Genomic DNA, 15,117 nt, shown 5'->3' with positions numbered 1-15,117 from the left:
TTTGTAAAATGCTTAGCACTTTATTTTTCCTTTATATTATTTTTGGCCACTTATTAGTGTTAACATAGCTTAAATTTGAGTTAGAATTTTCATTGCTCACTTGTATTGAGCACTTGCAGTCTACTAAAATCCTGACTTTTTCATACAAACTGCTGTCTAGTCATTTCTCCCCAATTCTATTGAATTTTTAAAATCTAAATAAGACTACATGCAATCTTATATTTGTCCCATCATTCTAACTTGTTAAGATCTGTTAAGCTTCTGACACTCTTGTACAAAATGTATGCCCAGCTTCATATCTTTAAATTGGTAACATGCTCTACTTTTATCCTCTTCACTGAAAAAAATTATTGAATAACATAGAACTAAACATATGACTTCATTAATCATTAATCACTGGTTGCATTGAAAAAGGCAGCAGATGAGAACCTCTCCATTTCTCAATTAAGGATGAAATTTAATGTATGTTTGAAGATTGGGAAAGAAAACTTATTTCCATATTTTTAGGTTGGAAAAGCACTTCCTGTATGCTACTATGTCAGACTGACAGTGCAAGTGTTATTATCCCCATTTTACAATTAATTGCCAAATGCCAAACAGCCAGTGTCAAAACCAGAATTTGAACTCAAATCTTGTGCAGTCCCAGGGTTCTATTGGTGCAAAGAGCTCTGAATTACATTCTGAGACCAACATTCAGATCCAAACCGTCTGGCCACGAACTGTTTCTGTTTCATCTTTTGATCTAATGAGAAACTTATGAAGTCAACTTTGTGTCTTGGTACTTGACTGAGGAATCTCAGCCCCTCACTTTAGCCAGCAGCTTAAACATATTGCCATAGCAAATCCACGAATCAAGCCTGTTAAGAAAGTAGCACAAACTGAGAATGGAGCTATTGGCTATCAGTTGGGCAAAACTGTAGTTTTGAGACACTGAAGCCTAGGGAAGATTTTGTAGCTAGAAGATAAATCATTCTACTTTCTAGCTTTCAACTTAGTTGAGCAAGTCACTTCTCTGGGCCCCAGTTTCCTCATTTGTAAAAAGGACGACTAGATTAGAGGTTCTAAAACTCCCTTTTTTTGGGGGAGGGGGTATCATGGATCCCTTTGGCAGTCTGGTGAAGCCTATGCTCCTCTCTTCAGAATAATGTTTTTAAATGCATAAAATAAATAACATTTTAAAGGAAATCAATTATTTTGAAATGTAGTTATCAAAATTTAAAAAAAAAAATAATAGCCCTCTAGCTTTAGAATCTTTTCTTCTAGCTCTATCCTCTGTTCCTAAAGTGGCTATGAATGATGAGGAATGAATGATGCTGACCAGTTTTCATCCCATTGTTCACTTTTGGCTAGGTGAGAATATGATGTGAAATAAGATGACACAATATATGTAGTGCTTTATTTGGGGACAACGACATGGTACAGTCGCTAGAGTACTAGGCATGGGGACCCAAGTTGAAATCCAGCTTCAGACACTAGTGTAACTACCTGGGTAAGTCTTTTAACTTCTCCCTCAATTTCCTCAACTGTAAAATGGAGACTTTAGAGAGGGAATGGCAAAATACTTCAGTATGTTTTCCAAGAAAACCTCATAAAAATAATAAAGAATTGGGGACAACTAATATATGACTTCATGCTCCTTGGAACTCCTGGGAAATTGTTGCTGGAACTGCTTAAAATGAAATACAAGAAAAGGTATGACAAGGTAAAGGAAGTGAGTGCAAAAAAAAGGAAATATGGTAAGTGTAAGAATTTTTTGGTTTGGAGAAGAAACCCAAAGGAGTGGTTTGATATTTGTTAATACTAATTGTGCTTCCTTCGTGGGAAAGGATAGGAATAGGGACTGGGGAAACTCCTTCTCCAGATAGAAGTAGGCACTTTCTCTGCAACAATGATGTCAAATTCAAATAGAAATGGAGCTCATTAATCTTTACATAATGTGAATCACATTATCATATGACTTTTCTGAATAAACATTTCTAAAGAGTTTAAAATACTTGAGACAGTCTATTCTATTGTTGTGGGATAGTTCCAATGATTGGAAATTCCTTCATTAGTCCAAGTTGAGCATTTCCAACTAATTTTTTCCCATAAATCATAGCTGCATTTTCAGTAGCTACACAGAATAAGTTTTATCTTCCTCAAAACAGCATTTTCCCCCAAACACTTGTAGAGAACTACCATGTCCCTTAAGTTCTCTGCTCCAGCCTTACCATTCTTGTAATTTCAAACAATCCTTATATAACATGGCCTCTGGTCCTTTACTCTTTTGGATTATCTGTCTCTAGGGGTAGTCCAGTTTGTTAGTATTCCTTTAAAAGCGAGGCATCTAAAAGTGAGGGGGTCTAAGCAGAACAAGAACATAGGATCTTGGAATCATATAGCTAAAAAGACCTTTTAAATTGTCTACTTCCATCCTCATTATTTAATAGATAAAAAAAAAAAAGATGGGAGTCCTTTGATTTCAGCTTTCTGTATCAGCTTTGCTCTCACCTGGACTTTTTTTTCATCTGCCAGTTCAAAAACTCCTTTTGTAAGGATTGAGAGATATATACAACCTACAAAGGAAGTAGCTAACTCACAGATGGAGAATAACATTTCACTTTGAAGGAGGGGTTCAGAGGTTATTTGATCCAAGACCTAACATACTTCATACCTGTAGCAAATGGCTGTCTGACCTGTGACCTTCAAGTCCCAATCTCCCTGGGTCTGTTTTTTCAACTGTAAAATTAAGGGATCAGACTAGATGGCTTGAGATCTCTTCCAGCTCTCAATCTATGATCTTTTATTAAAACTGTCAAAGGTCACCATTTCTTCAGGCAGTCTATCTCACATAGGCTTGCGAGTGCTAAAAAATTCTTCCCTGTACTGAGCCAAACTTGTCTTGAGATATCTGTCCTACAGTAGCCAAACTACAAAACATATGGAAAACTGTCTTGGTCAACAAATAGCTCAGACTTCTAGAGCTCACTATTGCCCTCATGACAGTTGTATCACAGGCAAGATTAAATTTTTTTATAAGTGAGGAAAACAGACTCATCTACATAGTCACATCAAAGAGCTAGGACACAATCCCAAGTCTCCTAACTCCCAAGTCCCATGCTGTTTCTATTGACCCTGGAGAAGCACTAGAGAGTATTGAGCAAAAACATGAATGACAATAAGTGGGGAATCAAACATTCAGAAGGTAATAATAAAAGAATTACATTTTTTATACCATATAGGAATATTGAAGCACAGATTATAAATGACTCACTGATTACAGGTAGTAAGCATAGGATGGTCAAGGAATCGGTTTTACTGTGGACCCCACTTATATCTTTGTAAGACGGCAGCCTATGAAAAAAATTGGCAACAGTGGGATAGAGAAAAAAGCCTGATTTTGGGGAAAAGGACATAGCAATCCTGTCTCCATAAGGGCTAGTTATGTAGTTCCTGCCCAAAACTTGGTGTGAAACTAGAAATTATCTGAACTGTGAGGACAGTGAAGCTTTGGGAGGAGGGTAAGAAATTGAATGTTCAGGCAAAACCACCACCTCTCTAGACCTCAAGAACACCAGGAATAGGAGCCCCCTTATAGAATACCCAGCCAAAATCTGCAGAGTAATCAAGCCTTGTGGATACATGATATAAGGTGCTTGCTTATAAGCAATGCAGCTGCCGCTGCCTCAGCATCCAAATTTACTGAAGACCTGCAAAAGAAGGTTCTTGATAGCAAATCCCTTGACAATTATCAAATGCTTTCAAGGTCACGAGATAGGTTATATGCTTTGCTCCTGCACCCCAAGAAGCATAGGGCCTTTCTTACTGAACGTGTGTTGTCTTCCCTGATTAGACTTGTAAGCCACTTGAAATCAGACTTTACATTCTCAGGCTCTGCATAGGGTGATAACCCTTTTTATAAATAGAATGCTCTATTTAGAATTGAGGACTTGACTTGAATCCCAATTCTGCAACCTGGCGGTTGCACATGTCACTTTTCATCTCTAAAATGGTGTTGGATTAGATGATCTGTAAAGGCACTCCCATTCTGGACTTTTAGATTTCTACCTTAGAAGTCTGGGGGAAAGGGAGCTGGTAAGCTATTCTTAGTTGCTTAGTTGGCAAATAAGCAATTAAATGTTTATCAAGCATCTTGGCTGTACCCAGCATGGCCTGTAGCCCAGGAAACAATGTTTTCTCTCATCAGCTCTGCACACCTTGAGAGAGAAACAGGAAACTATATGTATGCCAAGTAATCTCAATGGCACCTTTCTAGTCATATAGTGTTACAACTGTAAATTAGACCCTACCCACCCTTACTTTGTAATAAGGCATTGTGACTTAATCTGAATTATGGAACAGAACTATAATGCCTGAGCTTGTAGAAGCCTTGAGGACCATCTAAATTTCATTTCAGAACAGAGAAAGATTTGCTACTACATTTGCTAACCTTGAGTTTTGTGCTTCACATAGGATCAGGCAAGATTACCAAAGACACTCCAACTCAAATTCTGTAATTTTATTTCCAATGAGGCAATAGGGTATAGTGGAAAGAGTACTGGATTCATTATGTCATGAGTCTTCAAATGCCAGATCTTTCATTTGACAGTTGTGTGAAGGCAGGCAAGTCATTAATTTCTGAGTCTGTTCATCTATAAAATTCTTATCCTGCCAAGTTCACAAGGAAATTGTGAGGAGCTTCACAAGAGCTACCAAAATAGGAATTAGTTTATTCTTGCCTAGCTTATTACCTGTTCAGGCCCAAGCAGAGCCTGTATAGAGATACCCTTTCTTCTCCCACTACTTTCATATACCTCTCTGAGCTTATTTTTTTCTCAAGTCCATCAGGACTTATAGAGACAGCTGTGGTATAGTGGAAAGAGGCACTCAGGGAACCTGCATCTGAAACCTGTCTCATCTATCTCCAAATTATATGATCTTGAGAAGTCCCTTCAGATCTTAAGCTGGATATTTGTAAAATGAAAGATTTGGACTATATGACTTCCAAGTCACAGCCCTGACTCATAAACCTATATGATTTTGAGAAGACCCTTCAAATCTTAAGCTTGATTTTTGCAAAATGATTTGGACTATATGACCTCCCAAGTCACAGCCCTGAGTCATAAACCTTTTGGGTTAGATTGTGGTTGATCCTTGATCTGGTGGGACCAGTGTAATTTCCAGGTGGGCAAGCATTCACTTCATATGTAGCAACAGGTACAAGCTTTTCAAAAATGTTGTCTTGGGAGGTGGGAGATTCCCTATTACAGAAGGATGACCATATCACAAAGGTAGAATTAGAATATATTAAAGCTAAAAGCAGCCTTGGATGGCATCTAATTACTCATATCACAGAAAAGGAAACAGAAAAGAGGTAACTAGTGACAGAACCCAGGGTGACCACCTTATACATGTCCTGTCCCCAACTCAAAGCTGCCTCTGCAGTTTACACACTACCAAAGGTAGTCCAATATCCCTTTGGACTTAACAGGAGAAGTGTGGATGATCTCTCTGGCCCTGGATTCTTTGCTAAAAAGCAGTCTCTTCTACAATGTTTGTCCTAAGAAGTTAAGGATTCCTGCTGGGGACCACAGGATCATAAATTTAGAATTGAAAGGGTCCTCAGAAGTCATCTAAGAGTCACCACCCTCATTTTATAGATATGGAAATTCAAAGTTCAGAAAGCTTAAAAAATGACATGCCCCAAATGTAAAATTTCAATCCAGGGCCTCTGCTTCCAAATTTCTTGGGAAGTGACTTGCCTAAGATTACACAGCTACAAAGTAACATTATTTAGGATTAATGTCCAGGGCCTCCTGAGGCCAATGTTATTTTCACTACACCATGTTCCCCTCAGTTCCCTGCTGTATTGCAATTAATTTGTTTGGCTAGAGCCTATTCTAGACTTTTGTAGAAAGAGAAGTAGAGTTTGGGTATGTGAGAGGATCATGAAACTACTGAGGGGCTATTACTTGGGCATGCAATTCCAAGAACATCAAAAGCTATGACACTGAGGTAGTTGTGGTATAGTCAGAAGGTGGGGGAGAGAGAAAGGATTTGGAGTTGGATTCAAGTTCTGCCATCTACTGACAAGCCACATTCTGTCTCAGTTTCTTTATTGGTAGACTGAAGATAGTTGTACCACCTACCTTATGGAATTGTTGAGAGGATCAAATAAGATGATAGAAATGTGGACTGTGTAAAGATTTTAACGTAATGATACAGGTCAGGGCTTGATGCAAAGGATTTAGTTGCATTTCACCTAGAAAGATGAATCCCTGAACCGCTGGAAAAAAGAGCAAACCAGTCCATAAGTCATCAAGATTTTAGAGCTGTAAAACGGAATTTCTGCTCTCATTTTACATATGAGAAAACTGAGTAAACAAAAGAAGAAATGCATTGTTTATGTTAAGTTTAGACAAATAGTTGAATTGGCAAATAGTTGTGTCTTCTGATTACAAGTATAGTGAAATTCTTGCTACCTACCATACTTTGCTAGGATGATCTTCTTAGGGAAAGATGTTCACAGTGTGTGGAATTATACCATTGAAAGACTGTAAGGATCCCACAACATTCCTGGCCAGTGTTCATCCAACTTCTATATTAACAGCTCCAGGGGTAAGGAACTTACCACCTGAGAAAGGAACTTACTGCTTTGCTGATCAGTTCTTATTAGAAAGTTTTTTTTCACAAAGCTGAAATCTGCCTCCTTGTCGTTTTCATCTCTCTGTGGTCTTAGCCCAAAGGGTTTAAAAGGGAAAGTGCCATCATTTAGTCTAACCCCCAGAGTTGCTTTTTCTTGAATGATCTCTTAAACAGGTTTTTATTTGAAGAAAGCAGAGTTTAGGAAACTCTCTAGGAGAGGGTTGTGTCCATTCCTCTGGCTAGGAAGTTCCCTAAGGGAAGGTAGAATTGGGGCCACGAAAGTCTTATGCTCCACAGGTTTGTCAGACTAAACTCTCACTGAAGTGAAGTGGTCAAGAATGCTTCTAGTTGAAATGGTGACAGAGCTGAGTAGCTGGAGAATGATGGTTTTGACAGCTATAACAGTAACAGTTTGTTTTGATGCTTTCCCTCTCTGCAAAACAAATTCAATAATGTGAGGGGAAACAAGTCACTGTGCTTTGGGAGTCAGGAAACCAGAGTTGTCTAGTCCTGACTCCACTATTAAATTGCTGGATAGTCCCTAGTATAAAGCTGAAATATCTGCCAATGCTGTCATTGGAACTCCTATCCTCAAAATATAGCATCCCTGAATTCTGTCTCTGTTGGGCTACCAAGAAAAGGCCCCACTTCTGCCACAGGGAAGCAATGACATGAACATTCTGTCCATCATTTTTAGCAATATATAAGGATAGACATGGCAAGTCTTAATTTGGGTTAACCCTATTATTTTACAGAGGGAAAATGTGGCCCCAAAGGGGGAGATGACTCAGCAAAGATTATACACGTAGTGAATAGGTGAGTTACGATTCAAACCCAGGGTCTGGCCCGCAAATTCAGATTTTTCCAAAACTTGAGGTTGGTTCTAGCTTTCTAGCTGTGGTTTCTGAAAAGAGAAATCTGATATTCTAGAGTAGTTATTTATCTTAGCAGCTGCTTGCGGAAATTCCAGGGAAGGATCAGTGCCTCAGGACAGCCCTATACAGATACAAGCATGGCCTCAGACTGAGTTGTTCTCACTTCCTCCCCACTAAAGGTGTCTGCAACAGAATAGAAGCCTTTAGGAAACAAGATCCTTTTCAATAAAAAAATGTGGCATCCCAGGCTAGCCCAATCTCTTTTTAATAATTGGAGAAACTAAAACCCAGAGAAATGAAGCAGCTGGCTTTCCTATATAGCATTTTATAGCTTATAAAAGAGCTCCACATAAAAGAACTCATTTGAACCTCAACTATCCTATGAAGTACTTAGTGCAAGTAATTATTCCCATTTTACAGAAGAGGAAACTTAAGGTTAAGGTGGAGAAACTTGTCCTCTACAATCCATAATAAAGAGCATAGCCAAGATAGTGTCTCACAATTTTTGGCTCAAGGCTCTTTCAGTTACTTTTTTTATTCCATTATAACAAAGGTTCAGAGAAGTGAATGTCTAGACCTGAGTTCAAATATAGTCCTACTTATTGGCTGTATGATCCTGAAAATCACTTTACTATTTGCCTCAATTTCTTCATCTATAAAATGAGCTAGCAAACCATTCTAATATCTGGGCTCCTAAGTGGTGCAATAGAGAGCGTGCTAGGCGTAGAGTCAGGAAGACACTTATTCAAATCTGGCATCAGATACTAACTGGATCACAAAGAATCAGACACCAATGAATAATAACTAATTTTTAAGGTGATGGAATTTATCATTGTTCAGTTGTATTTAACTCTTTATGACCCCATTTGGCATTTTCTGAAGCAAATATACTGGAGTGCCTACTTTCTTCTCTAGCTCATTTAACAGATGAGAAAACTGAGCCAGAGTTAAGTAACCTTGTCCAGGGGTCACACAATCAATGAGCCCCACACAATGGGGTTGGATTTGAACTCGGATCTTCCTGACTCCACACCCAGATTTATTATTAGGAGACACTCTGAAGCTTATCTCATTCAAACCTCTCTTTATATAGCTCCCCAGAAATCACACAAATAGCAGCAGAACTCTGGCATCCTGACTCCAAACTCAGACTGTTAGACTCTGCTGCCCCCACTTATACTAGGTAAAAGTCTGGTCAATCAGTGAATGCTACTCAGCATCCAGGCCTGCTAAGGGACAGGATGGAGGCTACCAGAAAGGCTCAGTGAATGGCAAAGAACTATTTCAACTATCTCTGGTGACAGGCTATTACTCAACTTGTAGCCTGGCCAACATATTGATCAAAGTGCTAGCAAACTTTTCCATCCACTGGGTGGGGGATCTGAATGTGCACACACCACCAAGATAAGTGAAAATCTACAATGAAAAAGATTCTCTGCACTTCCAAGTTCTTCACATAGCTAAAGGTAGTCATAGATAAATCAATCAAAAAGTCTGACCCAGAACTTCTTGCCTGGGGACAAGTTCCTGCCAAGTCCTATTTAATTTAAAACCTCAGATCAGATAGCTAAATCACACAGTCATATCCCATACCTTTAGCAAGTCCTAATAGTCTCTTATAGCCAGGGCTCCTCTGCCAGGTCAGGTTCTGAGATTCTGAGCTGAGTGGAAGCAGGATTTAAACCAGAAGACTTTGGGTTCCATTTCTAGGTCTTCTATTTATTACCTGGGAGACTTTAAGCACTATCTGTAAGAGTCAATCTCTGATCCATGAGCAGTGTGGACTAGATGGTCCCTTCCAGTTCCAAATTAGAATTATATCCCATGGTTGCTGAGAGTATTCCTGCAGCAGATATGCAACACTGGACAGTTTGTTCCCACTACCACTCCCTCTACTTCCACCCCCATGACATTCCCATCTACTTTCATAGATCATTAGGATAATCTAACAAGTCATCCTCTTCTCTCTCCTCCAATCCATTCCTCATCCTATTGCTAGAATAATCTCTCCTTTGCATAGAAAAGTCCCAGCCCCTTTCCACTTAAACATTTTCAGTGGTTTTCAACTGTAAACTGAAATTCAAAATTAAACAATCTGGCACTGCTTACCGTTTCAGATACTCCCCCTCTATATTTCATCCCAAGTACACAATTTTATCACCCAAACAATATTCCTGCCACTATGCTCATGCACCCTTATGTCTGTTACATCTTCTCTCTTTATCTATTTACATTCCTACCCATGGTTAAAGACTCAAAGTTAGGAAGATCAAATCCTGATCCAGGAAAATCACTTACCCTCAATTTCTTCATCTGTAAAATGGGGATAATAGCACCAACCTCTTAGGATTGTTGACGACCAAATGAGATATCAGAAAAGTACTTTGCACATCTTGCAAAGTGCTACATGAATTTAAGCTATAGCTATAACTATAGCTAAAGAATATGCAAATGTTATTTTCTTCAGGAAAACTCTCATGAGCCATCTGGTTAGTAAGGCTTTTTTCTTAGTTGGATCTCATGATACACCTTGTACCTTTCTAATTATTTATTATCACTTTACATTAGAGATAATTTTACCTGTGTCTTATCTCCTTACTAGATTGTAAGCTCCAAGAATTCAGGGTCTTTGTATTTTCCCTAACACCCAAAAAGGCTTTGCACCCAGTAAGTGCTTAATATAATTTTGCTGAATGAAGACCAGATATACTGAACTTCAGGCTGATGGCACTTTCATTCAAAATACTACTATGTGTTTTATACTACCCTGCTGATCTCTTAAGCGAGAGGATTCATCAGACTCTTGGTCTCAAAGGAAAATAGCTTTTCAAGAATCACGTGAAAACTGACTTGTGACTAATTTAAGGGAACCTGTGAGGCATAAATTTTTTTTATTTCCCTCCAAAATTCCATCTAACAGATTTCTCCATACCAATTCCTTATTTTCAAAATTCTCACTTGTAATAAAAAAAAAAAAAAAAAAAAGACTGCAGGAGGGGGAGTTGCAGAAAATTATTAAGTGGAGAGAGAGAATAGCTGAGGAGTCAGAAAGTTAACTACCAATCAATTGCATCTGAACACGGTTACTGTCCACTCCGAAAAAATCCAGGATGACATTAACCAAGTAGCTGTGAGCACCAGACAAATTTCTTTCAAATCCTCTTTAAACCCTATTCTCAGCCTCAATTGAGTTACAATGAACTCTGAACTACTATACAAGAGGCACCAGGGGTAGTTTTCCCTTTTTTTCCAAGACTCTATAATACAGACTATTTTGTTTAGAAAATAAATGAAAGGTGTAAAGCTCCCCCCCAAACTCACACCAAATCCTACCTTCCTACCTGCACCCCAGCCCCTTGTTAATTTTGTGTCCTTTTTGGTATGGTCATGTCTCAACTTTGCAAAAGACTTACTATCTGACAAGAAAATCCACCCACGAAGGAGGATTCTTATCAAAGAATCTTGTTCCAACTAACTAGGAATCCAGGTAAAGACCAATTTGATCTAGAGAAGGGCAAAGTTAATAAGGATTCTTCTACTGAACCCACTCTCCTCACCTCCAGCATAAAGCACCTCACTGACAGCATAAAAACTCCGTAATTGATTCCTAGAAGGAATCCCCTAGCTTTGATCAGAGAAACTGGGTAATTTCTCAAAGCCCACAGTTGGTACAAAGTTTGCACATAGGGAAAAAATATGCCATTGCTGATTACCACAAACATGCTGGACTTAAAAAATAGGTTATTTCCAAGTTATGTTGGAGGGAGACCCAGAGGGGTCCCAAATTCACACACTCCAATAATCTATAGTAAAACTGTTGAAAGTGTTATTTTTCTTAAACAAAAACAAAATCCCAAACCACACACAAAACCCTTCACAAAAACCAGAGACCAAGAAAAGTTGAACAAATCTACAACCCAAGTTGATTACAGAAACTAAGGATGTATCCTGGGGTCTATACTTATTCCTAGGACAGTTCAAATGCTACAGAATTCTCCCCATTCAGAGCCAGACTAAAACACCCTTCTTCAAACCCCTAAGTGAGCTCACTCTAAATTTCTTGGCTCAACCCTCAAGGGCAGTTTAGGAATAACTCAGGGCTGGCACCTTCCCATCTGGCTCCAGGAGGGCAGTCATAATCCCTCACTTAAGGAGCATCTTTCCCATTCCCTTGATCAATTTAGAGCTAACCCCTCACTAGCTTCTAGCCTTGGTGCCTCATTATGTCTGGCTTATAAAACTGGCTCTAGATTTGTTTTATTTTTTTTACTATGTATAAAAAAAGTGGTCAGTTTTTCCCCCCCATTTTCAAGATTAAAAAACTATGGTATCCCTAGGGTAACCCCAGCACCAAGGCTCACAGGTTCCTCCTTGCAAGAGGAAGCACAAGTAGGCCCTCATCCAGTGCATGTGACTGGGAAGGAGGAGAAAAGAAGTTAAGGATATAGTGGGATATAGTCCATCAGAAGAGGACAAGAAGGAAATGAAGAGGGTACATGGGTGAAAGGCCTTCTGTGTGAGGGGTGGATATATCACGTGTGGCATTAAAAAAGTACACACCCTCAAAGAGGACTGCCACAGCTCTAAGCTTGGGGAGCCTCAGAAAGATTAAGGTTGTGAACACAGTGAAAGCTGCTCCCTGATAGAGCCTCCAAGGCTCCTGTGTATAGACACGTGAGTTTTGGAGAGGGGGAACTAGTGGTTAAGATGGCTCTTTGCTACCCCTTCCTAAACAACTGTCCTCTGAAGTTGCCTCCCTTTGACATTCCTAACATGTGCTTCTTCGCTGATGACTAAGAGTTGCATTTTGGACCATTACTGGTAGTGACACTAGTGTCACCAGTCCAGTCCCCTTTGGTGACTTTAGGAGTAAGGTATCATTCCCCCATTGCTATCTCTGAGGTTCCTGGTATTCCCCAGGTTGTTGCAGGGGTTAGCCCATACTATCTAAAGAAAGAAGGCTATAGGAGCCAATGAACATCCCCCTATAAAGGTGCAGAAGTAAAAAGGTGTCACTTAGGTCCTAGGCACCTAACTAAGTCTTGCCCTTCCAGCAGCCATCAGGATCCATATAATTAGGGCCCTGTCTCCCCAAGCCGCTGAGCCATGCTAATTAAGGATCGAAGTTGCACCAGCTTCAAGGGTCCCACCTCTTTGGGATCACGGCTCTCCAGCCATCGTAAAGCTGTCTCAAGACCCCTAATGGCTTCTCCAGCTGTGGGGACTGGTGATGGCCCTCCTGTTCCAGCCTCCTCCTCCCCCTGGGGTGGACCAGCCAGTGGTGGGAAGCCCCCACAGAAGGGCTGTTCCCGACCTCCCCCATCCTCCTCCTCTTCCCCCCCACCCTCTAGGGGCTCCCCCAAGTCTGGGGCCCCATCGTCCAAGTGCAGCCATTCTGCCACATCCTCAGGTGCTAAGCGTTTGTAAGCAAGGGCAGCCAAATGTGTTAGGTCACTGAGGACCTTGCTGTGTTCCTCTGCCTCCTCATCCTCCCCAGAGGCTCCTGGGTGGGGCTGGACCAGCTGTTCCTCAACATCAGGGCGGGATTCAAAGGCAGCTCGGAGACCCAGCAGCCAGCATCGTTCAATACTGCCTGCCTGGACCAGATCCCAAGAGAGGCCGGCTAGATAGAGCATGTCCTTCAACATGAAGCTACGAACAAAGTCCAGAGGGGAGCCACCTGCACATGACACAGCCAACCGCAGCAGTTCCCTTTTGTACAACTGTTTGAAGGCAGATACCACCCCTTGTTCCAAGGGTGCTGGAATCTTACACCGGGAACTGCTCTTAGACAGGAAAAGCACCCGTACTGCACCATCAGGGGTCTGCAACTCCTCAGGATGACAAAGGGCTGGCCCTGGGCCCAGGCTGCCAGCTGCCCTTTGCCGTTTGCCAGCCTCCTCACCCTCCCCTGGGGAGGATGGCCATAGGCCTGACGGCCTTGGTCCAGGATGGTGATTCACCAACAACACAGCCTTCTGCTGCAGGCAGCTGCGCCGCAGGTAGCGCCTGACACCTGGCACAAACTCCTCAAAGAACCAGCCCCGGAGCAGCGTGGCGCTGAGCCAAGCATCAGGGCTATAGCGGTAGGAGGCAGGGAACTTGTCTTGATTGTGGTGTCGCAAGCTGGGTGGATCTGGCAGCTGCCCAATCACCAGGGGCTTCAGCTTGTGGCTGCCCGTCAGGTTGGCCGCTAGCAACACCGTGACCCTGTCCCCTCTCCACTTGGGCCCTCTATTTCCAGGCTCCCCTTCCCCCGGGGGGGCGGTCTGCTCGGGCAACAACTTCCAGTAGAGCCCAGTGACATTGGCATTGTAAATCTGTTCATCCCCGTAGCCCCCATCAGCGGGGGCCGGGGGTGGCATCGGCGAGGAATGGCCTCCTATGGCCACAAGGTCTGGCTCGGCCTTAACGGTGGGCAGTGGGGGAGCTGAGGCAGGGGGTGGAGGAGCGGGCTCTGCTTCGCCATAGATTCGCTGGCTAGAGATGCCGTGGCGCTTCTGCCACCTCCAGAACCAGCCATGGCTAGCCTTGAAGGTGCACTCAGGCCCGTAGATCTGGCGGGCAAAGGCTTCCGCCTGGGCCTGGATGATAGGGCCGGAGAGCGGGATGCCATGCTGGCGCAGGGTGAGGAACCAAGTGTAGACCGCGCGATCGATCTCCTCCTCGTTGGCCAGCCGCATCTTCTTCCGCTGGGTGCCCACTTCCCCGCCCAGCTGATCCAGGAACCAGCGCAGCTTGGGCTCATCCTTGAGCCAGCCCCGCAGGGTCCCTCCGGGCACCCCGAAGTCCCTGCACACGCTGGCCTGGCGCTCCCCGCCCTTCACACGTTCGATGGCCTGGAGCTTGTCCTTGATGGAATAGGCTTTCCGAAAGGCCATCTTCGCCGTCAGGCCCGGCGCCCCGGGGCCGCCCCCAGCCCCCGGGGGCGCTGCGGGCACAGCGGGCACAGCGGGCACGGGGCCCCGGCCCGGGGACGGCCGCTCCCCTTCCCCCGCCTCCGGGGGCAGCAGCGGAGGCCCGGGCTGGGCGGGCGCCGGGGGCCGGCGGCGGCGAGGGTGCGGGGCCGGGCCGGCTGGCCCCGCGGGGTACATGGAGGCGAGGGCGGCGGTGGAGGCGGCTGGAAGCCATATACCCGGGGCCGCCTAGTCCGCCCCGCCGCGGCAAGCGCGTTATAGGCGGGGCGCGCGCGTAATGGGCGGGGAGCCGGAGGGGAGGGGGCCGGCGGAGGGAAAGCCACCCGCCTGCGCTGCTCTTCCCTTTTGTCTCCACCCAGCTGCGATGAGCGCCCCCGACGGAGAAAAAGGACGGGCCAAGCGGAGAGCATTAGCTTCCCCCCCCCCTCCAAGTTCTTCAAACTCGCTCCCCTTTCTTCCCCGCGCCCAGACGCAGGCGCACGGACTATCGTTCGCCCCTCGGCTTTCTGTCAATAGGCAACCGCGCAGGCGCAGCTGCCGAGCCACGCCCCCTCTTAGATCGACTGGCCTCTTTAGAAGCCTCTAGGGCTTAGCGCCACCCACCCTTGCGCTTCTTCCTGAGTCTGGACCCCAAAGGTTTCTCGCCTTCTCCGGCCCGTTCTGCCGGGCACGCGGCGCAGGGGCTCCGCCCGCTAGGCGTC

At 43.6% G+C, this 15,117-nt stretch overlaps 1 protein-coding gene across 1 annotated transcript; it reads right to left on the bottom strand.

Annotated features, from left to right (window-relative positions):
* Positions 1–4,477: 4,477 nt before the first annotated feature.
* On the bottom strand, positions 4,478–15,093 carry TIGD5 (tigger transposable element derived 5). The gene has a single exon (XM_023496681.2). It carries the CDS (start codon positions 14,591–14,593, stop codon positions 12,575–12,577), a length of 2,019 nt encoding a protein of 672 aa, XP_023352449.2. The 5' UTR covers positions 14,594–15,093; the 3' UTR covers positions 4,478–12,574.
* Positions 15,094–15,117: the final 24 nt, after the last annotated feature.

Source organism: Sarcophilus harrisii, chromosome 1 (assembly GCF_902635505.1).
Source record: "Sarcophilus harrisii chromosome 1, mSarHar1.11, whole genome shotgun sequence".
Lineage (NCBI taxonomy): Eukaryota > Metazoa > Chordata > Mammalia > Dasyuromorphia > Dasyuridae > Sarcophilus > Sarcophilus harrisii.
This window is presented reverse-complemented; position numbering and strand designations above follow the sequence as displayed.

Coding starts and splice junctions, on each gene's coding strand:
- TIGD5 (XM_023496681.2), bottom strand. CDS start 14,593: ATGTACCCCGCGGGGCCAGCCGGCCCGGCCCCGCACCCTCGCCGCCGC.